The sequence below is a fragment of the Mastomys coucha genome, unplaced genomic scaffold (genome assembly GCF_008632895.1).
Source record: "Mastomys coucha isolate ucsf_1 unplaced genomic scaffold, UCSF_Mcou_1 pScaffold6, whole genome shotgun sequence".
Classification (NCBI taxonomy): Eukaryota; Metazoa; Chordata; class Mammalia; order Rodentia; family Muridae; genus Mastomys; species Mastomys coucha.
In genome coordinates, this window is record NW_022196912.1 from 88,946,294 (window position 1) to 88,972,614 (window position 26,321).

Consider the following 26,321-nt stretch of genomic DNA (forward strand, 5'->3'; position numbering starts at 1 on the left):
CTCAATTTTGAACCATAGTCACTAGAGCAAAAATCAACTATAATGCCCGATCAGTGAAGAAGGAAGGACAGCCTGGGCTTAATACAAGGAGGCTTCTTGTTTAAAACAACAACAAAATTTTTTTTTCATTTTGTGTGTGTGTGTGCATGCATATTTTAGTGTTTTAGTTGGATGTATGTAAGTATACCATGTGTTTGCAGAGTCCAAAAGAGGGCATTAGACCCATATCCTGGATTATAAGAGATCCATAGTTTCTATTTTATGTGCATGGATGTTTTGCCTCCATTTGCCTCCATGTATATCAGTGCATACATGCCTGGTACCTGAAGAAATGGGAAGAAAGTGTCAGATCCTCTGGAAATAAAGTTACAAAGAGTTGTAAGCTGCCATGTGAGAGCTAGGAATCAAATCTGGGTCCTCTGGAAAAGCAGTCGGTATTCTTAACCACTGACTCATCTCTAGCATCCTACCCTCACAATGCATATTTTTAATTATCTCATAATGTCTTAACTGCTGTGCCATCTCTCCAGCTCCCCTCACCTCTTTTTATTTTAAAAAGGTAACTACTTATTTTCTCATATACAGGTGCTTCACTGCACAGGCCACATTCATGTCTATGATACCAACAGTAACCAACCTCAGTGTGGGTACAAGAAACCACCCATGACATGCTTGGTGCTGATTTGTGAGCCCATTCCTCATCCATCAAATATTGAAATTCCTTTAGACAGCAAGACATTTCTCAGTCGACACAGCCTCGATATGAAATTTTCTTACTGTGATGAAAGGTAAATTAACTATTTTATATTCTTAAAATTTAGATTTTTCTGTAGCCTTTTTATATCACTATAGTAAAAACTTAATGATGTGTTCATGAAGATGCATCCTGGAACCCAAAAATGTAAGATTAGCTTTTGTACTGTAAACACTGTACTGTATACTTAGCTGTTATACAAAGTCTATTAAGATGAAACTCTTGACCACATCTAGTGGCATACTCCTGTAATCTTGGGTAGGGAGAGACTGAGACAGGAAGAAGGTAATTTCCAAGTCAGTTGTCTCACAAGAACTGGGGATGTAAGTCAGAGGTGGATCACTCGTCCTACCTGCAAAAAGCAGTAATTTCTTGCTTTGGTACTGCAAGTAGTGAACACAAAAATCATGAAGTTCTTTTGTTTTAGGGAATTTTGCTTAAATTGAGAAAGTAACTTTTAAAGATACACAGTTTATGTAGAATAGGCAACAAAATTTTGGTCTTTAACCTACATGTTCTTCTTGAGCACCTTCAACTCCACCCATGGTTTCTATCACCATTTCCCAAATCTGTTACTACTTGTGTGTAATTGCCAACTTAATGTTTCTGCCCACGTCGTTTTCTGAATAATGAAATAAATACTCCTGTTACTAAACTACTCTACTGCTCCCAGACAGTGTAAGTTACTGTTGTTCTTGTGATACCTAATGTTGACACAGCACTGTTGAAACCTGACTGTAACTTTTATCACAAACTACACTTAGTAGTATTATAAATACACTGTCTCTCCCATCGTTCTATCTACCTTGTGCTCCTGTCATTAAATTCTTTATTTCATTCCCTTTGGCCTGAATTGTTAACCATAAACTCCTAAGCTACATTTCTACCAACAGATTTGTGCCTTTTTACTTGTATATCCATTGCATTCAAGGGGGGCGTCCCAAGGGGAAGATCAGATTGTGCCGTTCTGTTGTTAGAAATCTATCAGTTGCTTCTTATAGTATTGTAAGTGGGAAGAAGACTTTTATTTATCAAATATAGTTGTACATTCTGGGTGTGGTTTGTATGTCTGTGATCTTAACACTTGAGAGGATGAGACAAGAAAGCTGACCTGGACTACGTATGAACACCTGTCTGTCTCAAATAAATAAAATTTAAAATAGGTATGTATTTTAAAACTGAAAGTAAAACAGACTTGTGCAATTAAATTTAAATGTATTTACAGTCTAGTCCCTTCTCAGCTCACCAAATTAATCAGGAGTTGGGAGAATCACCCATCAGGATATGGTCCCAGCCACTCATCACGAAGAGTTCCATGTTCTTTTTGAATGTCTTGTGCCTTTGCACACACTATAAGAGGATGCCTAAGAGCATCTTCTTGGGCAGCATCCCTCCTGTCAGTGCTTATTCTGTTTCTGTCTTGTTGGTCCTTTTTTGCTGCAAGCTGTATAGCCTGTTATTAGTGGCAGAGATTCTGTAGCCAACTGAAATTCTGACACTGGCACCTAGATAAGCACATTGGTCCTTTTACAGCATCACTTTTCTGTTTGTTATTTGGTTGGTTTTTGGCTTTTGGTTTTTCGAGACAGAGTCTACACAGCCCTGAGTGTTCTGAAACTTACCCTGTAGACCAGGGTGGCCTCCAGCTCACAGAGATCAACCTGTCTCTATACCAAGAGTTGGCATTACAGGCATGTGCCACTACAACCAGCAAGCACATAACTTTCTTACCTCCTACTTGAGGTAGTTAACCTAATGATTTAATGGAAAGGCCAATTTTAAGTTCTTAGCATTTAGATATTCCTCATGCTTTAGACAAAGAAGTATTGACAGAGCACTTACTAAAATCACACAATATTGGATTTCTTTCTGGCTTAGAGTTCTGGTACTTAACTGATATAAAGCTGGCAATCTTTACCTAGAAGGGGCAGACCTCAAAAATCTGTTGTGAGGCCTTTAGGAGTTTGTTTTAGGTCCAGTATAATTAACACTGGTGTCAACCTTAATACAAGGAAGGGAGAAGAACTAAGAACTAACTATATTATGTTGTTATTGCCAGTATGTAAAGGTGTGGAAATGAAAGTCCCATCTATTTCTAAATTTCTATAGCAGAGACTAGAGCAGGCTGGAGAGAAAGGAAAGTAAAGGAGTCAGAATGAGAAAGGCAGTGGCATCCCCTCTGCTTCTGTCCGAAAATTCACACAATGATCATGACATCAGTTAGGAAACAGCCAGCTTAAAGATAACTCACACCAGGAGACTTTTATTTTCTGATTAAGATTTTTTTTTTCTAGGAACTTCTTGCATCTATATAACCCAACAGAATCATTTTCAACATTGCAGGGAAATTGTTCAATTTTAAGAAAATCTTACATCTTATTTCTAACATCCTGGTCCACCAAGGGCCAGCAAGTAACGGCATCTGCTTCCAAACCTGACAGCATGAGTTCAGGCTCTGGGACCTGTGTGGTTGAAGAAGAAATCCAACTCCTACCCAGTGTCCTCTGACCTCTACCTTCATGGTATGAGGTAGAGGTCACATGTAGTCAAACAAATGCATTCATACAAAGCAAATAAAACATAATGATGTTTAAACTTCTACTATCAAGACTATCTGCAAATAGCTGTTTATTTTACTTAGTGATGTACAGGTATAATCATTGCTGTGTTCATAGAAATGATGATTCTTCCCCTTAGATGTGAAATGTGGACAAATGCCATACTCTATAGTTGCTTTAGAACACAAGTTTTCTAATCCAATAAGAACAACCTTTATAAGAATTGGAGAAGTGACTGGTGCAGTGCTGACAGAGTGTGCAAGGCCCGGCATGGAAACAATTAGTTTTCTGGGTCTCTTACCCTCTTTTGGTACTGAATTTCTGTGTATTTCTCTAAACTTTAGTCTGTTTTCTCTTGCTTCCCCCAACATACATGAAATCAGTCTGCCAGGAATCTGCCTGGTATTTCTATTTTGATTTCTCAATGTCCTTTAATAGTCAACATTCCTCAGATTGAGAAACACTGGTTGATATGTGGTTGACTCAAAACGTCCTAAGACTCGGTATACATAATCTTCATTTATCTGATCCTCTTGCCTGCATTCCTAAATTCTTTCCCTCCACTTGCCTGTACTAGTCAGGTTTGGCAGCAGGTGCCTTTACCTGCTGGCCCATTTTGGTGGCCCTAGATAGTAAAAATGTTGTGTAAGATTTTCATAATTGGGCAGTTTTTTTCCATATCTTCATTCTGAGGGATTATGAACGGAAGAAGTTCCTAGAAAACAATTTAACCAGAAAGCTTAGCATGCACAAGGCCCTAGGATCCATCACACCTAAGGGTGTGACTTTTGTCTAGTATTTGTGAGTCCCTAGATTCTGTCCCTACTACCATTCTTGAATAGAGGGGAAAACAAATATTTTTAAAGCAGTTTATTTTCATTTGTAGTGCTGCCATCTAGTGTTGATGTGTTTTGGTGAGTCCCTTTGTGAAGAAGTGCTAGTTTTAAAAAAATCTGTTTGTTGGTTTTAGAGTAAATGGTAGATCTTAAACTGGGACAACACAAGCTATATTATTTAACATACTGTTAATAAACATACCTTGCTAATGCCCATTCTGTGATTAGGTGTTTTCTTTTTGCTTGTGTTTTGTGTAAAAGATACAAGTATCTTTTACTAGCACCTCATTTAAAAAAAAAAAAGTCCCTTGAAATCTAAGCCTAGCAGTCTCACTCTTGCTTCACATTTGTTCCCAGAAAGGCTTTAGAGGAAAACATTTGTAGTTGGTGTAATATATTGAGTACAGCCTTGTCTTTCTCATAAAGTGTGTCATCATGGCTTCCCACAGGCTCATGCAGAATTAGCTTGAGTTTCTCTCCCTAAAGGGACTGCCAGGGACCAGACAGGTGACTGGAATTAGTTTCCATCCCATACTCAATTAGAAACCATTCTTTCATCTGAAATTAATTCTCATAAAATTAATATTAAAGCCAAGTAAAAGATTTATCCTCTAAAACATGACAATGGTTATTCCTTTACTTTCCATTTAGTATGAATGTCTTTGGCTTAGTGATAGTGGAGCTTTTAAAGTGAGGCTTTGCCATTGGGCCTAAAAATTATAAGGTAAACAATTTAGCTCTATGAAAAATACTGCTAGCGATTTAAACTGTGTTATAAGCTAATTGTGACTGTCTTTGGAACTTTTGTCATTTCATTTAGCACTATCAATATTTAATAATATCTTGCTTTGATAGCAATAGTATGTATAACAGTATGTGTAATAAAATATTTGTTTTAAGATTTATTTATTTTATATATATGAGTACACTGTTGCTATCTTCATAAACACCAAAAGAGGGTATCAGATCCCATTACAGATGGTTGCTGGGAATTGAACTCAGGACCTCTGAAAGAGCAGTCAGTGCTCTTAACCGCTGAGCCATCTCTTCAGCCCATAAAATATCTTTTTTAAGATAGGTCATTATTTTGGTAGAAAAGATAAGAGTCAAATATCAAAGATAGATCTATATGACACAGAAAGGCTGTCTATTATACTAAGTATAGAATTGTTAAGGGTGAGATTTAAACTTATTAAGTGAAAAATAATGTTGTTTTGTTTTGTAACAGAATTACTGAGTTGATGGGTTATGAGCCAGAAGAACTTTTGGGCCGCTCAATTTATGAATATTATCATGCTTTGGACTCTGATCATCTGACCAAAACTCACCATGATAGTAAGTCCAGTAGAACTCAAGGAGATAGTTGCACTGCTTAAGTCCAGCAGTCTCTACTGTTGTATCTCTAACTTTCTAGTTAAAATTGCCACCCAGTCTCCAGACTCTTAATTAGACATCTTGATCATGAAATTACTGTTATGTTACAGCTGCTCAGTTAATAATACATAAAACTCCCCTAGAATTCTAAATACAGGAATAAATAAAAGTCAAATATTATATCGATTATCTCCATACACGTGTGTCGTGAAATCAATGGTTGGTCAATAGAAGGTAGTCAGAGCATTTGTTCCATAAATCAGTGAATGGGATGAGTATTATACACATATAATATCTGACACTCTCAACATACACTGTTTCTGATTTTTTTTCTAAGATTAAGTCTAAGATCCCAAAGTAAGTTAAAGTTCATAATTTCTCACTTGCCTGTTTAATCTGGACCTAAAAATGACTTCCAAATATGATTGAGGGTAGTGAATATCACTGAATTAGTGTGACTTGCCCAAATTGTAGTCAGAGCATGGGTACCCATGATAACATTGTCATGACTGATTTACTGCACTCTCCTCAGTCAGTAACTGATTTATGCTGCATGATATCAACTTACAAATTTCTGTGGAATGGTTTGGGTCTCTGTTGCTTAAGGAAACAATTGTACCATTTTCTTGAATGTGCCCTGTGCTCTAGTCTGACAGTGTGACCATACCTCATTAAAGGAACTGCAGTTACCCTGTCCCTCACTTCTGGCTTTTGTTCTTTTACAGTAAGATAGAAGTTTTACTTTGGAGTTTATTTTCAGGTGTGTTTGGGCTTTTCTATCCGCTAACAGTCACAACTATTTTAAATAATAGAAGATTATTTAAATATCTCTCCTTTTAAAAACAGTGATCCAGCCAGGCGTGGTAACACATACCATTACCCCTACCTACCTGGACACCCCTAGCACTCCAGAGACAGAGGCAAGTGGATCTCTGTGAGTTTGAGGCCAGCCTGGTCTACATAGGGAGTTCAGGACAGCCAGGGCTACACAGAAAGACCTTGTCTTTAAACAAAACAAAATGGAACAATCTACATTTGACACTTACTTGATTGAAAATTCAGTTACATTTTCTTTGTGGTGCTTTCTTATCCCTAGTGTTTACTAAAGGACAAGTCACCACAGGACAATACAGGATGCTTGCCAAAAGAGGTGGATATGTCTGGGTTGAGACTCAAGCAACTGTCATCTACAATACGAAGAACTCTCAGCCACAGTGCATTGTGTGTGTGAACTATGTTGTAAGGTAAGCTTGGGGAAAGACACCATTTGAGAAAAAGTTGTAACTCTTTGGATTTACTAGAAGAGATAAAATTGCCGGGCAGTGGTAGTGCATGCCTTTAATCACAGCACTTGGGAGGCAGAGGTAGGTAGTTCTCCATGAGTTCAAGATCAACCTGGCCAACAGAGTGAGTTTCAGGGCAGCCAGCTAGCTACCAGAGACAGAGAAACACTGTCTTGTAAAGAAAAATAAGTAAAAACTGAGTTTTGTTTTTACCTTTCTTTTTCTACTGGATTATCATTTATACCCTGACCACCTTCTCAAGCCAGCTGTGCCAGTGATCCCACAGAACAATATCATTTGTTTATCAGTCTGTGGATCAACTTTCCTAGTTGAGTTTCTTGAGATTCTAATGAAGTTTAAATGACTGTCTTTGTGACAGGCTGTGTAATGTGACCCAGGGCTTTATTTTATGTTTATGAACTCTTAAGTTATTTCAGTTCAGTTCCTCTTCATTATCAAAACATTCTAATCTGCTTGCCAGGCAGAGCACTCTGCTGTGGTTAGCTCATTTTCTTATGTTCTCTTTACCCTGTCTCATTGAATAGGCTTGGCTGGCCTGTAACTCACTATAGAACAGTCCAGCCTTGAATTCACAGCTTACCTACTGTGTGGGATTGCAGGGCTGCACTAGAAGTCCCCAGCACAACTTTCATAAATGCTACCAAATCCAGGTTACCCACTTTGGCCATTTTAGTTTTTGTTGTTGCTTCTTTCAGGGGGATATTTTTAGTGCTAGGATCAAACGTAATTCCTTACCAGTTCTAATCGCAGAAAATCATCTTAATGCCAAAGAGTTCTTTTGTGATTTTTGCCTTTATGTAAAACTATTTTTCTTGTCTCCCTCATGATTGTTACTTGATCCCAAGTTTTGCTTATTAGCCTTTCTGTGAAATATCCTTTCTTCATTTTAGCAGTATTCATAGTATATTGGAATTGTTTACTTATTTCACATTGAATTATAAACTACTTGAAGACAAGTGTTTTATGCTTTCATCTTTGTAGCTCATTTCATTTATTGAACATGTAATATGTTAACTGGAGTGCCTTGATGCCAGACATGTAGCTGAGTGGGTTTTCATCATTTCTCTTCCTTCTTTCCTATCTGTGAATGACATCACTAAGAAAATATGATACCCCTCCTAAAGACTGTGGCCATTATTGTATCTAAGATTGTCCGTAGACCATGTCTTGCGTATTAATGATGAACAGTTATTCTGTGCCTCTTTCATTGTAGCATCAGCACAGAAGTCCTTCATACACTTTAACTGTACATGTTCTTGCCACTGCCTCTTTTTTCAATGCTGTTTCAATTTAAATAAGTTGAATATTTTAATTAATAAATTTTGTTTATGTTTTTATCTCCATATCGGTGTTTTAAAACAAGAAATATTTCTCAATAGTAGAACAATTGCCTAGGGCTCAATCCTCAGCACTGGGGTAAAAAAAAGAAATGTTGCATGAAAGATTATTCATCTTAAGGAATGTTAAAATGCTTTTACTGTATAAATCATATTTTAAGAGACAAGGTCATTTCATAGTCCCCCTACTGTCATTGTTTCAAGTGCTCGTTTATAAATACTAATCTCTCCTTTTTTGACAGTGGTATTATTCAGCACGACTTGATTTTCTCCCTTCAACAAACAGAATCTGTCCTCAAACCAGTTGAATCTTCAGATATGAAAATGACTCAGCTGTTCACCAAAGTTGAATCAGAGGATACAAGCTGCCTTTTTGATAAGCTTAAGAAGGAGCCCGATGCTCTTACTCTGCTAGCTCCAGCTGCTGGGGACACCATCATATCTCTGGATTTTGGCAGCGATGGTAAGTGCTTAGTTACTCTGTCCACCTCTCTGGTCCCAGTTCAGCTGCTCTATGTTTCATCTCTTGGTTTAACCATTTAAATGATGCTTACATGTTTTGTTTTTAATAGTCCTTTCAAAAGCATTCTGTTTAATATTTGTTTCTGAAATATCAGAGCTTTCCTGATTCTATTTTTATGTTCTTTTGAGAATTGTAGCTCAGAGTATCCTGAAGGTATTTCTTGATGCCTTCTTAATTTCCTCTCAGGCACCTCACTGCACCATTAAGTAGAGTTAAACTGCAGTACGTGTTGTTGGGTAAATGCTAAAGGGTTTAACAAAGCAGCTATCTGTACCATAAAAGCAAACATGAAAATGAAAACTGTTACTTCAAATTAAGCATATAAAAAGGTTGGAGGTAAATGGCTTACTCCTATCAGTGTAATATCTATAAACTTTCTAAGTAAAGAAATGGATTGAATCACAATCTTCTAAAAAGCAGAAAATATATATGAATGTTAAAATCCTGATATTCTCTAGATTGACTAATGCTTTCCTCTGCAGACACAGAAACTGAAGATCAACAACTTGAAGATGTTCCATTATATAATGATGTAATGTTCCCCTCTTCTAATGAGAAATTAAATATAAATCTAGCAATGTCTCCATTACCTGCCTCTGAAACTCCAAAGCCACTTCGAAGTAGTGCTGATCCTGCACTGAATCAAGAGGTTGCATTAAAATTAGAGTCAAGTCCAGAGTCACTGGAACTTTCTTTTACCATGCCCCAGATTCAAGATCAGCCAGCAAGTCCTTCTGATGGAAGCACTAGACAAAGTTCACCTGAGGTTGGTACCATGACCTATGAAAAGGTCAGGGATAAATGCCTGATATTGATAGAACTCAAAACTCATCAGAAATGGTTTTTGATATCTAGGTTGGACCAGAGCAGAAAGTGTCATAAACAGCAGTTTACAAATCCAAAACAATTCCATTTCAGAGCTTGGGAGCAGAACAGCTTAGATGTTAACTTTGTAAGTTAATAAAACACAAATAAGTATTGATTCTCCATTAAACTGTTATGGATTAAAACTGCCAGGTGTAAGTTAAACAGTGTCTCAAAACCAAGGTTGAGAATGTACTCTTTGCTCTGATGCTTTGCCCAGCACAGAAGTGTGTGATTCATTTTGTCATTGATCTAAAAAGTAAATATAATGAAAAATGAAGAAAAGTAAAGTTTTATGCTCAGTCTACCCAGCTACCATATTCATTACTGAAATTCTTGCTTATAACTCCTAACATATCAGAGTATCCTGTAAAATAGCCAGTAAAATAGGCATTTAAGATTATGGTGAAAATATCATCTAATTAATTGAACAATTAAGTACATTGTGGGATCTGAATTGTTTGGTAAATGTTATTCTATAGAATAAACAAATCTGGGGTGAGTAGACAACATTTGTTGGCTGGTCTTATTTTGGTTTTATTTTATATTTTATTTTATTTTTGAGACAGGGTCTTGATATGTAGCCCTTTTGGCATGGCACTCACTTTGTAGACCAGGCTAGTCTCAAACTTACAGAGATTCTTCTGCTTGTTCCTCTTGAATGATGAGTGAGTGTTGGAATTAGAGGTGCTCATCACCACATCAACTAAACAAATCTTTTTCATTGTAATTTTTAGTTAGATAAAACTTTATAGAATATTTGTGTGTCTGAAATTTAACAAACAGAGACTTCTTCAGGAAAAAGTAAACACTCCTAACTTTTCACAGCCTAACAGTCCCGGTGAGTATTGCTTTGATGTGGATAGCGATATGGTCAATGTATTCAAGTTGGAACTGGTGGAAAAACTGTTTGCTGAAGACACAGAGGCAAAGAATCCATTTTCAACTCAGGTATGTTTGTTACCTTGCTTGTTTTGTACTTTAAATGACTGGGTTTAACTTGTTTTCCTTTTTACAAGACTGGTCATTATAAAAATTCTTGTATTATTTATTGTTTGAAAGGACACTGATTTAGACTTGGAGATGCTGGCTCCCTATATCCCAATGGATGATGATTTCCAGTTACGTTCCTTTGATCAGTTGTCACCATTAGAGAGCAATTCTCCAAGCCCTCCAAGTGTGAGCACAGTTACAGGGTTCCAGCAGACCCAGTTACAGAAACCTACCATCACTGCCACTGCCACTACAACTGCCGCCACTGCCACCACCACCGATGAATCCAAAACAGTGACAAAGGACAATATAGAAGACATTAAAATACTGATTGCATCTCCATCTTCTACCCAAGTACCTCAAGAAACGACCACTACTAAGGCATCAGCATACAGTGGTACTCACAGTCGGACAGCCTCACCAGACAGAGCAGGAAAGAGAGTCATAGAACAGACAGACAAAGCTCATCCAAGGAGCCTTAATCTGTCTGTCACTTTGAATCAAAGGTATTTATATGGAACATAATTCTGCCGTGTTCTAGTGTATATGTGATGTTAAGTGGTTTCTAAATGTAGAGCCAACTTTCTGACATACACTTAAGGAACATCATAAAGTCCATTTCATACACTGTCTGAATTAAAACAGACACTCAAAAACCAGTTTCTAAGTTACATTCTAACTTCTCTCTCTCAAACAATCCTTTCAACTGTCTAAATGTAGAAGGTCAGAGAAATGTCTTCTAATATCTCTAAAAATAAAGTCCAGCCAGTAAGTTCTGTACATACCAGCAATCTCTTCATGCTGCTGTTCAGAATGGGAAATAGCTGTCTTCCCTGCTTAGAGCTTTCTAACCTGAGGCTTTTGTAAGCTAACCTGAAGAAAAACTCCTTGGCTACATGATTCTTTTTCATCCCAGATTGCACCTGGTGACCTTTAGCTCTCACTGTTAAATATGAATGTTTGCAGGCCTTCTTTCTGAAATCTTGTGTATAATTGCAAGAAGTCTTAAACTTACTATTCTTTATTACATAGTTTATGTTATTATTATAAAGAAAATAAGGTTTTATTAGATCTACCAAGAGTCCTAGCTTGACGTACAATATTGTTTCTATAGAATGAAGCAATGCTTGAGCAAATATTTAGAATTTCTGTATATAATATTGGAATGGTATTTGACATGTTTTAAATTTGAGGCAAGGAAAATAGTTTTCACTAATTAGTGAGTGGAAAGAAAAATGACTCGTCTTGTATTATGTCTAGACAAAGCAAGCTGTGGCTGAGAGCTGAAGGAAGGGCTACAGGGAGCTATGTTCCCTTGTGTATCACCTGAAGCGCTAGGACAGGCCTGCCTTTTCCTGAGCCAGAAAAAAGGTGTGGGTTTTTAGATGAATTCAGTATTTTCAGTTGGGTATAGTAATATATTCCTTTAGTCCTGGCTCTCAGGCAGCTGAGTCAGGAGAATTATAAGCTTAAAACCAAGACTCAGTGTGGTGGTGTGCACACATACCAAATAAATAAATGTACAACTAGAGCTGATATTTACATGATAAACTGACATATTTCATGAACATAACATGTTTGCATAAAAATTTTAAACCAGCTTGTCTATACACTGCATGGATTATAAATATTTTAAAATTTAAAGCCCACATTTATAGAGGACTATATGAATGACTTAGCCATTTACTTGGCTTTCTATTAAAAAACCAAAACAAACAACAAGCTTAATTGACTTCATAGTGGTTCCTTGTTACATACTATTAATTTCAGATACAGCAGTTCAGACATATTGATCAGTACTGAGGTCAAACTAGCAGAGTACAGTGGTCATTGAGGAGACAGGAATGTGAAGGCTGGGCCTGTAAATCAATTACCAGTGGGACCTAGAACAAACTACCTAACTGCCCTCAATTTCTCATTTATAAAATGGTTACAAAGTACCTGTCATCATCCTTGAGTGTTGAAATAAACATAAATCTTGTTTGGTGGTTGTTCCTGTTTTTGAGGCAAGGTCTCACTAAGTAATCAAGGCTAGCTTTAATTAACCAAATTCAAACAGGAATTATAGGTGTATAGTTCTGTGTCCAGCTGAAACATTTATAAATTGAAAATACTATACAGAAATGATATTATCTTGTATTTCAGTAGTCCCCAAAATTTAAGTCCACTGAACAACAGTGGTTCTATGTAAAATATTTTTTTCTTTTCCAGAAATACTGTTCCTGAAGAAGAATTAAACCCAAAGACAATAGCTTTGCAGAATGCTCAGAGGAAGCGGAAAATGGAACATGATGGCTCCCTTTTTCAAGCAGCAGGAATTGTGAGTGATGCATTATATTCCAAATAAATACTAAAATTGTACTTTCAAAGCTATCATTAGGCTTTTTTTTTAACTTACATTTAAACATGACAGATAAATTTAGAGGGAATACCCTCAGTATCCCCTCCACTCTTCACTCTCTTCTCTGTGAGTTATGTTTCCTTCTTATAGAAGCACTGGGGCTGCAAACACTGGTCAGCAGTCAAGTGTGCTGATTGCTCTTCCGAAGAACCTAGGTTCAAATCCCAGGACCCAAAATGTGGATCACAGCCCTCTATGACACTAGTTCCAGCAAGTCTAGTATGTTCTTCTGGCCTCTGCTAGCATGGTGTCCAGACATACATATGGCAAAATACCATACTCATAAAAACAAGTCTAAAATATTTTTAAAAGAAGCACTGTGTTTCAGAGATAACTGAGGCTAGCCTATTACCAGAACAGAGTGAGTGGAAAGTATTTTAAAACACATTAACAATGTCTTAGTATATTTTATGGATAGGAATGTTAATGGGTAAGAAATACCTTTGTCATTGCTATTATAAGAATAAATGAAAGATTATTTAGAAGAAAAAAATTTAAATTTTTGAGGATTGTTTAAGAAACTAGCTTTTTGGTTGCTATGAAATATATACTGATTGCAAATTTTTTTTTGTAAAAAAAAAAAATGCAACATACTAAATATTAACTTTATTCTTTTTAGGGAACATTATTGCAGCAAGCAGGTGACCGTGCACCTACTACGTCACTTTCTTGGAAACGAGTGAAAGGATGCATATCTAGTGAACAGAATGGAATGGAGCAAAAGACAATTATTTTAATACCCTCTGGTTAGTGTATTCTTTCTGCTCTTAGCCAACACAAGGAAAAGTTTGAATATAAAAAAATTTTTTTGAGTTTTTCCTCAAGTGACTAACTTTGGTTCCTTAGGAAGATTAAAAAGTGACTAGACAGTGGTGGCTCACACCTTTAGTCCCAGCACTTGGGAGCCAGGGGCAGGTGGATCTCTGAGTTTGAGGCCAGCTAGTCTACAAAATGAGATCCAAACCAACAAGGACTACAAATACATAGTGAAACCCTGTTTCAAAGAGAAATAAAGGAAAGGAGATGTGCAGTGCATTCTGTCTGCTGCCTGCATTCAGGGATCAGGCATTTCAGAGCACACTTTGTATAAACATTCTGACAGCAGACATAAACTTGATTACACTTACTTGTTTACATAGCTGAGGGTTTGCCTGGGGACTGAAAACCCTTCTAGAAATTTATTATTTTACCCAATACCTACTGCATAATAAGTGTTTAATAAATTTAATGATTCTAGGCATCTCCTTGTTTTTCAGATTTAGCATGTAGACTGCTGGGGCAATCAATGGATGAGAGTGGATTACCACAGCTGACCAGTTATGATTGTGAAGTTAATGCTCCCATACAAGGCAGCAGAAACCTACTGCAGGGTGAAGAATTACTCAGAGCTTTGGATCAAGTTAACTGAGCTTTCCAATCTCATTCCTTTTGGTTGTTAATTTTCTTGTTTAGTTGTTGTTATTGTTTGTTGGGTTTTTTGTTTCTCTTGGTTATTTTTGGACACTGGTGGCTCAGCAGTCTATTTATATTTTCTATATCTAATTTTAGAAGCCTGGCTACAATACTGCACAAACTCAGATAGTTTAGTTTTGATTCCCTTTCTACTTAATTTTCATCAATGCTCTTTTTAATATGTTCTTTTAATGCCAGATCACAGCATATTCACAGCTCCTCAGCATTTCACCCTTGCTGTAGTGTCATTTAAAATGCACCTTTTTATTTATTTATTTTTGGTGAGGGAGTTTGTCCCTTATTGAATTATTTTTAATGAAATGCCAATATAATTTTTTAAGAAGGCAGTAAATCTTCATCATGATCATAGGCAGGTGAAAATTTTTTACTCAGTTTTTTCATGTTTTACATGAAAATAATGCTTTGCCAGCAGTACATGGTAGCCACAATTGCACAATATATTTTCTTAAAAATACCAGCAGTTACTCATGCAATATATTCTGCATTTATAAAACTAGTTTTTAAGAAATTTTTTTTGGCCTATGGAATTGTTACGCCTGGATCATGACGCTGTTAATCTTAAAATGATTCTTAAACTGTATGGTTTCTTTATATGGGTAAAGCCATTTACATGATATAGAGAGATATGCTTATATCTGGAAGGTATGTGGCATTTATTTGGATAAAATTCTCAATTCAGAGAAGTTATCTGGTGTTTCTTTACCGGCTCAAAAGAAAACAGTCCCTATGTAGTTGTGGAAGCTTATGCTAATATTGTGTAATTGATATTAAACATGTTCTGCCCACCCTGTTGGTATAAAGACATTTTGAGCATACTGTAAACAAAAAAAAAAAATCATGCATTGTTAGTAAAATTGCCTAGTATGTTAATTTGTTGAAAATATGATGTTTGGTTTTATGCACTTTGTCGCTATTAACATCCTTTTTTCATATAGATTTCAATAATTGAGTAATTTTAGAAGCATTATTTTAGGAATATAGAGTTGTCATAGTAAACATCTTGTTTTTTCTATGTACATTGTATAAATTTTTCATTCCCTTGCTCTTTGTGGTTGGGTCTAACACTAACTGTACTGTTTTGTTATATCAAATAAACATCTTCTGTGGACCAGGCCCCCTTGGGTCAGCTTTTATGTTTAAATAACATTTGTTTTCAACAGTTCCAGCTCACAAAATGATTTCTCAAAAATTTAAGTTCTTTATGAAAATTAGATTGTACATTTCTACATTCATTTTATTGCCATTTTCTAATGTATGATGTATCCCCAAATGTCATGTTAAATAATGACAAATCATAATATTGCATTGTAAAGAGAATTTTTTTTTAGAAATTTGCCATTATAAATGTATGAGTCTATTAAAATCTAAAGCACAAACCTTCAGTATTTGCAGTATGAATGGAATAAGTGAAGCAAATCATGAAACATGATCATACTGTTGTGAGGGCGCAGGCTCTGCATGCATGTCTACTCTGTTCCCATAGCAGATGAAGGAAGCTAGGGCTGAAACGAGTTTCCCACGCTCTCAGGGAACTATGTGGTATGTCAGAGAATCTTAGGTCTCAGAACATATCTTGTTTGGTTTTGATATTGGTTTGGTTTGATATTGATATGACACATTAATATGCAGATGCATTTTGTAGATAGTCATACATTACATGGTGTTTCTTCACTTTGCCAGCTTATAAAAAAAACAGTATCTTACACAATTGTGAATTTTAGAAACTTCCAAATAAACACCGCAAACCTTTGAGCTTATACGAATATCTTTCTAGTTCATGTATCACTTTGTTTTAGTATTTTGAAAACATTTTTAAGTAGTTGATCCTTTTTCTCTGTTTTTTAGTAATATATCTGTTCTGCTTTCATATTCTAAGTTTAAAAAATCAGAAAGTCTAGAAAGATATAAGAAGTGGAATCTGGGGCTACACTTAGGAAGCAGAGCTATGATAATCAGGAATTCCAACCCACCTTTCACTACAAAGTGGGTCCAGGCCACTGTGGGATACAAAAGGGCTACATAAGTGTCTTGTCTTAAAAAAAAAAAGAGATGGGAAAGGAGGTCATTGTATCCTTACACCTAGAGATAATAGTCTTTTAGAACCCATCTGTGTGACAGTGAGGATCAAACCCAGGCCTCACATGTTTACTAGGCAAACATGCCACCACTGTGCCAAACTCCAGGCCAGAAAGAAGCCTAGCTCCACTCACCAGTCACATGACCAGTGAGAGCCTTGTCCTCTAGCCTGGGGTTAAATCCTAAGCAAAGTGAGTTTAACTTAGGGAGCTGTTTTTAATCTTAGGATGAACCAGTGTAGCAATTTGGAACAGTGTAGTAATATTAATCCAAAGTACACCCTGAGCCAACATGCATCCACATTTAAGTATAGACAGCTCTAGAGGTGACATTTTAGAATAAAGTGGTTGCTTAATATTTCACAAAATTTTAAAATTACATTTAACAAATTAGCTTTAGTTAAAAACTTGAAGTTTATGTACAGTTTCCAAATATTTGTAAATTTATCAATTACTTATCGAAGTCTGGGGAAATGACTATTAGCAATGGTTCAGAAGGGAGCTGTTAAGGAAATTAAGTATCTACATGTGGTCTCTCAGAAAAGAAGTTGCCTGGAATACCAGACTCCAGACACAGCCAGCGCTCCTTCCCAGTATACCTGACTCCAGACACAGCCAGCGCTCCTTCCCAGCATACCTGACTCCAGACACAGCCAGCGCTCCTTCCCAGTATACCTGACTCCAGACACAGCCAGCGCTGCTTCCTAGTTTGCCTACCATCTTGAATTTCTCTACAATGCTTTTATAACCCTACTCTTGATATCCCGAGCATTTCTCTCCCATCAAGACTATCTACACCACCCTGTTCTCTGGTGCTCCTATGAATGCATGACTAGTATTACTCTCCCTTGACAAAATATGGCAAAAGGAATTAACATATTTTGTTTGTTCTGGTGTCACTGGCCTAAAACTGAAAATGGTGACTCATTACCATAGCTAAGTGCTTTGCAAAGTCTGAGTCTAAATGACAAGAATGTCTAATGACTATTACATGCTAGACTTAATGCTAGCACTTTGCATGTTAGTTCATAACCTCTATAAAGTCATGTTTGCATCTAACTTTACAATTCTATATTCTGGCCATCAGTGACTTGAGAGCCTATATCCCTAACCATCAGTCCACAGAACATACTGGTTTGCCCATTTCAGAGTGTTTAAAGATTAGCACAGAGGACAACACAATGAGAGCAGAACATGGAGGGTTGGGTGTCACTTGAGAAGAGGAATGGCAAGCTACAAATAAGAGTGTTTCTAAAGCTGCTTAATGGATTTTGAGTTTGAACTAAAACTTCAGTTCTCTGACTGTAGAGATATCGAAGTAATTGGAGGTGTAATGTATGTGTGACAAAGCACTTGACATATAAAAGGTTTACATAAAGATGCATGTAGCTTTCTCAGCTGTTGGAATTAACGGCGTAACAGACATGGTTAAACCTTATGATTACCATTCTGAATCTTACTTCCTCCTCTAAGCCTCGATAAAGGTGTGAAAAGTTCAAAGTTCTAAGGCAAGAATGTCAAGCAAAGAGCTGGGGAAAAGAAAATTGAGGGGCAGGAGGGGGAATTCTCTTTCTTTAAAGTTTAATTCAATAAAACCTCAAGTATGTTGTTAGCTGGGATTTAAAAAGAAAAAAAAAGTAAAGAAAAAGAACTATTATGGTGTTTCAAGTCTGCCCCAGACCACCTTGCACCTTATTTCTTTCCTTTACGTAGCTTTGAACCTGTTGTCCAGGATCATTTGCTAGTTAGAACAATTTGTAGCATATGATCCTACATAGTCTCCAGTCAGATAAAAGCGACATTTCACCAGACCCACTCCTCTGAACGCCTCCTGGAGCTTTGTGTTCACACCCTTCAGGGGTTTGGGAATCATTTTTATTCTTACCTGTCATGAGTGGATTTTATCCAAGGCGCTGCTCAGACACCCGATCTCCGCTTACTATGTAATTTCCTTTATTCGGTCTTGGCTGCCTTCCGGAACGCGGAGAAAAGCAGGTGCCTGAGAGCCGTAGAGCCTGACCCTCTCTGGCCGGCGGAGAGCCCAGTACTCACGCTCAGGGCGCGGTGCTACCTGCCGCGGGTGGAAACGCAACCCGGGTCGGGCTGGCCCCGCCCCGGTACGTGCCTGGGCTCAGCGCCCAGCTGCCGCCAGCCTGTGTGCGGGGCGCAGGACCGCCCGCGGCTCCCGCCTACGTGTGCGAGTGCATGTGCGAGGCTGGCGGGGGTTGGCCGCGCCTTGGTCCTCACGCAGCCTGCTGGGACCTAGTTCCTGGTATGCATTCGGGTGAAGCCTGGGATGTCCAGAGCAAATGCTGTCAGCTGTTCTTTGTGGGATAAAAATTCCCCAGGTCTCTGAACTTGTTGGATCTTAGCTATTTTAAATAAATCTTTATCTAATGTAGTAATTTAAAAAAACAAAAAAACAAAACAAAACAAAACAAAACAACAACAACAACAAAAAACCGAGGAAATCCAGAGGGACTCAAGAGTGACTGTCCCAATCTCAGTCCTCCAGAAGCTGAGGCTGGAGGATTACTGGAAATCAAGGCCAGCCTGGGCTACCGAGGGAAATGGTGTCTCAATAAAAAAAGAATAAGGGAAAAAATAATTTAGTTGCTTAAACAGCCCCTTTAAGCTTATTTTGGATAAGTGGTTTTGTGATGTGCCTAATTAAGTGTTTGAGAATTTTAGCTGCCCCAGGTGGTGAGTTTTGTTTGGTTGAATTTTATTTCGTTTGGGGTTGGTCCCTTCCACACACCCACGCCCTTCCGGCCCCACTTTTGTTGAATGCACTCCATTGACAATCGTTTGGGAGAAGATAATCTTGTTGGACAGACGGAGATGAGTTTACAGAATATGGAAGCGCTTGAGGGCCTTAAATTTAATCTCTGGTAATCTTACCGAGTTACGGTTGCAGTTTGCTGTGACATGCAAAGCCAAAGTTTGCTAAAAACAAGGAAGTTCCTTCAGCACAGCCGTTGCTCATGATGTTTATGTCTTCATAGGAAGTAAGGATCCATTTTTAAAAATAAGTGGTCAAGGTGTAATAACTAATTTTGGCTAATGAAAACTAATCTGTAGTATGTGTTTGGCTACAGAGGGGCCAATTAAAGAGGGCCTTTGGTCCTGTGGATGTTTAAATCATAAAGTGGCTATTGTCTGCTGAAATATCATATATATGAATTATATATATATATACATGTATATGTATATATATATATATATAATTATACACACACACACAAATATATATCCTGACAAGAAGGTGACAATTCTGTGAAGTCAAATTTATCTCTAGAGGTCTTTGAATTAATCAGAAATTAATATGGTCTGCTTTATATAGAGAGGCTTTCCAAAATGCTTTTTATAAAAATAGGATTTCAAATGACTGCATACAACAGTACAACGAAATCTTTTACAGGAAGGCAAACTAAACTGTGTGGTGACCAGTGTTTACTGGTCCGACTCCTCATCTGCTCTGGGCCTTTAAAGGGAACCTGACAGTAGTAAGCCACAGAGAGGAGCATCGCAGCATGGACTGGTGGACACTTGGCTGCAAACACCTGTCACCTGGGTGGACATGCTCATCACTCCTCTAACAATCCTCTCACCGTCTCTCAAACCTCCTGTGATAATTTTTGGATGTTGGAAGTTCCCCCTCCCCCATCCCTCCAGCTCTGAGTTCTTGATTGGTTCACAATCTGTTATGAAAAATAGTGTGATGAAAAGGGGAACAACCTGGCAGGCCCATGCCATTCGACAGGCCTGAGGGAAAGGGGGGAACAGAGGGGTAAGGCAGACAGACTGGAGCAGAGAATAGGGAAAGGGGAGGAAAGAAAGAGGGAAAGAGAAAGTCTAGCTGGGAACGAGAAAAAGAGAAAGAACTGGAATGGTGAGTGGTGTGCCAGGAAACATTCGTGAACCCCCAGAAAACCACCAAGGAGCTAAGTGCAATGCAATCGCATTAGGGTCTCTATTCAAGCTAGTGCTTGGGCCGCACCACCTGTCTCTAAGGAAGGAGAACGGGAGCCACTTCCCCCCCAGTCCTCAGCCCAGTTTCAGACAAGCATTTATAGAGGCAAGAAGCGAGTATCTAGTCTGGTACACATCTGACTGGGGGGCCATTATGGCCTTTAACATAACTGGCTGGTGCTAGGAGCCAAACCATAAACTTAACTTCTGCTTCCCTCCTGATTGGTGGTTGTTAGGAAGTAAAGTGTCAGGGGCAGGCTGGTAACCAGGAGGTGCAGAATTGTTGGGGAATAACCTGGAAACTGGTGCTAGGCACAGGTCTTCTTGAGGGGTAGTCTGGAAACTGGTGCTAGGTACCGGCCTGTTAGTTAACTTGAGTTTCACCTTAGGTCAGGTTCTCTAAGATGGAGTCCGAATGCAAAAGATTTGGTATCTCAGTGAGCAGTCCTTTTATACCTCACCCATGCCTGACAGTGGCAGGTAATGACAGCAGGTGATGACTTAAGCCATTGCCAGGTCCCTGGGAGGAGCCTAGCAGAATCATCTGTACGCTAACATTCCTCCCTGTTTAATTAAAAATGAGGAACTTGGAGGGGACGATAGTGGTGCAGGAGTGAAGTTAAAGTGCAGAAGTGAAGTTAAAGTGTTCTTTAAACTACTTCCTGCTGACTGGGGCAATGTTGTCTTTGGGGACCTCTAAGAAAATTGGCCAGGTCCAAAACAGCTGGCTGTTTCATTGCTGTCCGGGATCTGTAAGCTTATCTGTGACTAGGAAAGTGCAGGCACTTTTTTTTGCTGAAGCAGTATGAGAGGCTAGACCAGAGCACCTGTGGGTAGCCATTCTGGAGCTGTCCTGGATGCAGGTCTCGAGGAAGTACCTGGGTTTGGCAGGATACTGAAACACATGTCCATATTAGAGGCCGAAAATAAGCTTAAGTAAGTTAGGGAGAAAATATTTTTCTTAGGTGTACGTCGTCTTGGAAGTTGGGGGAAGGGGAATCCCAAAAGTAGGGAGTGGGGAGGAATTCTGTAGCTGTTTGTAATCTCATGCTAATTAGGTTCCCCCAAACCTTTTGCAGTGTTCCACATGCAAGACTGAGAGACCCTGCCCCTAGTTGGTTTTTATTGGTAGATAAAATTGCCAGTAGCAAATGGCTAAGGAAACAGAGGTAGATGTGAGTAAAGTGATGAATTGGGAATATGGAAATGTAGTTTAACCATGTGTAGGTTAGGCAGTGGCCCAGCCATTGAGCTGTTTTAGGCATATCAAAATAAAAGGCTGTGTGCCTCTCTGTCATTTGAAATATAAAGTATTGAGGCAGGTAGCAGGAACACGCCTTGGCTGCTGGGATCAACGGAGTAGCCTTAATTGGGTTCTACTACAGAATCCCACTCTCCCCTGGAATAGGTGGGAAACTCAGACTTATGGTTGACATGGGCACTTATCTGAAGCCCATTTGACCCATGAGAGGTGGATCTGACTGGATTTCTGAAGCTTACAAGAATCCTTTTAAGTTTACAAACAGAGATTAAATTTTAGACATGTTAAATTGTAGTCTATACCGAATCCATATTGTAGAAAAGGGTAGTAGATACCATATTTGTGTCATAGTAAAGGCTTGCTAAACAATTTGTTGTTGTTGTTGTTGTTAAAAGCATAAGGACTCCTTAAGGTGAGCTCAGCGAAGGCAACCATTCTGTGGAGCAGGAGAAACAAGAGGAGCTGCCTTCCTCTCTCCAGAAGACTAGATAGATATAAATTTGGCATAATGAGAAACACCTTTAAATCTATACTTAAAAGACAACCAAAGGAAGCTTGAAATTTTAAACTTGTGACTATGATAGTGGACAGGATAGTGGGATGAATTAGACTAATAACTTAGCAGAACTCCATTGGTCAATGTTAGAACTCTGAGCTTTCCAAGACCAAGCACAACAGTAGCAGAGGGAGGGGAAGAAATCTGAAGCGTCTTCATTCTTTTATATTATATACCTTAAACCACTTTCTAATAACCTTTAGGCTTTCGCTTGCATTTACCAACCTTAAAACGCATTCTTAGTGTTTTAAAATACTTTATTAGATCTTCATAACATAACCTCTTTTATCCCCAGACCTTGCTTGAACTTTGTACTTTTTTCTATCCAGTTATTTACTATGAATGAGACACAGGTGGTTGATCATTGAGCACAGTCACTGTAAAGTGAGTTTCTTTAGATAAAGGAATAGCAAAACTTTGCATCTGAAACCTGTTTATCTTTAACATGAGCCAGTGAGCAGGCAAACCTGTGTGCTTTTCTAACAAGAGATCTGGTGTTAAAACTAGCTAATGAATTGACTAATGAACTAACACGGTGGTGGATTACCTTGGGGTAAGAAGCTACTTACCTGTTGTTCTTTATGTGTCAAGCTACAGTTAACGTAACCATCAATCTGATCAGAGACCTGAGAAGGATAAACTATAATTGAAATGTCATCTATTAATTAAAATGACAGAGATCAGTCTATAGTCTACTATCTAGACAGCTGTCCCAGCCAGGTTCCTGTGCACAACTTGGCCAGAGGCTGTCTTTGGCCATCAGGCCCAGAGGATGAGAGGTTTTTTTTTTCTGTGGAGGAGGAACATGAGGGACTATATCACCTTGTGTTAGGCAACATGAGACAGTTAACCCCCAGGATGTCCACTGTTTGTCCACAGTTCAGGCTGGGCCCTGGCAGCAGGCAAGGCATGGAGCAGTCTCAAACAGTGGTTGGTGTATCACAGTCCAGGTAGAATCCTTTGTCCCTGTGCCCATATCTTCTTGGAGACCTTGGGGCAGGGGTTAGGGGGTAGGGGGCTGGATCACTGTTATGATTTGGGAGTATCTGTCTGTCATAGTAAGTTTAAACATTTAATGCCATATTCAGCTAATCTCTGACAGGTTTGAGGGCTAGTAGTAGATATACCTACTAAGTATATCTGAGTTAAACAAGCTTTGTTTTTAGTTGTCTGCTCTAAACTGTATCTTGCAAACATAAAACAGTAAACTAAATAAAGCTTTATTGTGGGGAGCCGCAGCTGCCACCCTATATATATATATATTGAACACCTGGTCTCCGGCCAGAGCAGAGAGCATTGAGATAAACAAGCCTTAGTTGGAAAAGCTGTGTGCCTCTAGTTTGTGATGCAAGCTGGTATGACTTTCCCACAGCCTATTGTGCTTTGCCACGTAGCCGATGCCAATTGGGACCAGGGAAAGTATTTAACCCACAAGGGTTGGGGGCTGGATATAGATATAGAGAGATATAGAGAGATATAGATAGAATTAGGGCTGGTGATGGGTTATGTAAGATTTAGGAGTAAGTATTTAGAATTGGGGCTGGTAATGGGATAGGAGAGAAGATGTAGATATAGAAGTAAGATGTAAGGATAGATGTAAGATATAGAATTAGGAATAAGTATGTAACTAATAAGATGTAACTAATAAGATGTAAGTAGTAATAAGTAAGATGTAAGAAGAAGATATAGAATAATATAAAAGAAAGAAGCTAGCTAGTAAGAAGAAGTAAATATGAAGGTTCCTGATTAAACTGCATGGAGATGGGCTTGGTGTTTGCCTCCTTACTTCTAACTGGACGGGTAAGGCGGCCGGCACTTTATCTTGTAATTAACTGAATCAGTTCCTAGCATGACTTAAAATATATTTCTGAACACATTAAAAGATTTAATCTTCTAGTATCAAAATAAAACTTTTTAATCTGTAAACATAATCCATAAAGAGACTGGGAACTTTTTTACCTTTATATGGTATATTATAGAACATTAACAGTTTCCTGTTTGTGTTTATAAAATAATACTAGCAAAAACATTGCTAAACATTGCTAAACATTTTCAAGGCAATGAATTTTAATCATTTTAATGTTGTAACCCTCTAAAGTTTAAAGGTTTAAAATCTCTCAATTGTGTTTTTAGTAATATTAAAATAAGGCACCTTCTTGAGAGTAGAGCAACATAGAGCAACAATGTAAACAATTTATCAAGACAGTACAGAAATCATACAAAATTCTTACCCTAATTTAAAAGTATCTCTGGAGACCTGGTACACTGGTGTGCTCACGTCATGTGGTGCTGCCCTTAAAAAAGATGGCAGTAGAGCTTTGGCTCTAACTTCTTACTCTTAGCAAAGATGGTGACAGCCATGTGCCAGTCTTTGTACCACAGTACCTGTGGGGCTCTGGCTTGGCAGCTTTCCAAGGGAAAGCTGGAGCAAGGCAGGGCAGGCTGACAGGCCTCTTCAGCCAAGGCTGCCCCAGAGTCCGTGGTAAGTGGTAGGACACAGCAGGCAGCAGCTAGGAGCCAAGGTTAGGGCCACTGAGCAGGAAGTGGCTTTAGTAGGCTTGAGTAGTTTCCAGCGATGAAAGCTTCTGGATAGAGTACTCTTCCCTTGAGTGGTAGAGCTCAATGAGACAGGCACTCCCAGACAGTCTTTGGTGAAGTAACTCATGCACTTTATTCCTTGTGGATAGGATCTTACAAACATTTTGGAGTGGGTTGGGGTCTAAAGGCAGATGCTTTCTATTAGCTTGGTCTGAGATGTTAGGTGTGCCACATCTGAATGTGGAAGGGCTTTAGGTGTTGCCCTTACATGACTGATTGTCACAGGCTTCTCCATGGGATGTCATGGTCATGTGTTCTAGGACACGAACCTGGTCAGGAGTAGTTCTAAATGCCTTCTGTTTTCAACTATGAGAATTGCCATGGTCCCTGAATCTCTCACCCTTACCAGGTTTTCTGTCTGGTGGCATGGTTCACTGTCCAGCGGCTATGTTACTTATATCGCAGAATGGAATCATGTCACATGGTTTAAGATTAGCTGACCCTGAGGTAAGTCAATAATCCTGTTTTTTGTCCCTGGACTTTAAAAACATGTCTGTGTCTGAAAGGGGTGAGCAATAGCTCATTTTCAGAGCTACCAATAAGACAGAACAGTATAAAATAGCAGTAGAACAATATGAAACAATTTCAAAATACCCATGTCTTAGTTAGGGTTTTACTGCTATGAACAGACACCATGACCAAGGCAACTCTTTTTTGTTTTGTTATGTTTGTTTGTTTTTGTTTTTGTTTTTGTTTTTGTTTCTCGAGGCAGGGTTTTTCTCTGTGTAGCCCCGGCTGTCCTGGAATTTACTCTGTAGACCAGGCTAGCCTCAAACTCAGAAATCTGCCTGCCTCTGTCTCCCAAGTGCTGGGATTAAAGGCATGCATCACCACTGCTCGGCTCCAAGGCAACTCTTATAAGGACATTTAATTGGGGCTAGTTTACAGGTTCAGAGGTTCAATCCACTATTACCAAGGCAAAGGCAAGGCAGCATCCAGGCAGGCATAGTGAGGAGGAGCTGAGAGTTCTACATCTTCATCTGGAGGCCACTAGGAGAAGACTGGCCACACCTACTCCAATGATGCCACAATTCTTAATAGTGCCTCTCCCTGGGCCAAACATATTCAAACCACCACGATCCATATTTAAATAATATTTGAACTTTTATTATATTAGATGCAGTGGCCAGGAAACCAGGAGGTGAATTGAGGTAGAGGCAAGAGGATTTCTGTGATTTACAGACCAGCCTGGTTTACATAGTGAGTTCCGGAACAGCCAGAGCAAATGGTGAGACTGTCTTAGGGTTTCTATTGCTGTGACAAAACACCATGTCCAAAGGCTGGAGAGATGGCTCAGTGGTCAAGAGCACTGGCTGCTCTTCCAGAGGCTCTGAGTTCAATTCCCAGCAACCACATGTTATCTCATAACCATCTGTAATGGGATTTGATGTCCTTTTCTGGTGTGCCTGAAGATAACAACAGTGTACTCAACACATACAAAA

The 26,321-nt window shown here is 38.6% G+C and overlaps 1 protein-coding gene across 4 annotated transcripts in view; it reads left to right on the plus strand.

The window, feature by feature from the left end:
* Positions 1 to 15,793, plus strand: part of Hif1a (hypoxia inducible factor 1 subunit alpha) — a 48,474-nt gene extending 32,681 nt beyond the window's left edge. For all 4 annotated transcript variants that reach the window (XM_031357879.1, XM_031357878.1, XM_031357876.1 and 1 more), the window contains 10 exons: positions 586 to 788; positions 5,377 to 5,483; positions 6,619 to 6,766; positions 8,406 to 8,626; positions 9,169 to 9,452; positions 10,379 to 10,501; positions 10,613 to 11,049; positions 12,755 to 12,863; positions 13,564 to 13,690; positions 14,201 to 15,793. In XM_031357879.1, the coding sequence (XP_031213739.1) occupies positions 586 to 788; positions 5,377 to 5,483; positions 6,619 to 6,766; positions 8,406 to 8,626; positions 9,169 to 9,452; positions 10,379 to 10,501; positions 10,613 to 11,049; positions 12,755 to 12,863; positions 13,564 to 13,690; positions 14,201 to 14,352 (1,911 nt within the window). In that variant the 3' untranslated portion in view covers positions 14,353 to 15,793. The remainder of the gene's footprint in view (positions 1 to 585; positions 789 to 5,376; positions 5,484 to 6,618; positions 6,767 to 8,405; positions 8,627 to 9,168; positions 9,453 to 10,378; positions 10,502 to 10,612; positions 11,050 to 12,754; positions 12,864 to 13,563; positions 13,691 to 14,200) is intronic.
* The last annotated feature ends 10,528 nt before the right edge of the window (positions 15,794 to 26,321 follow it).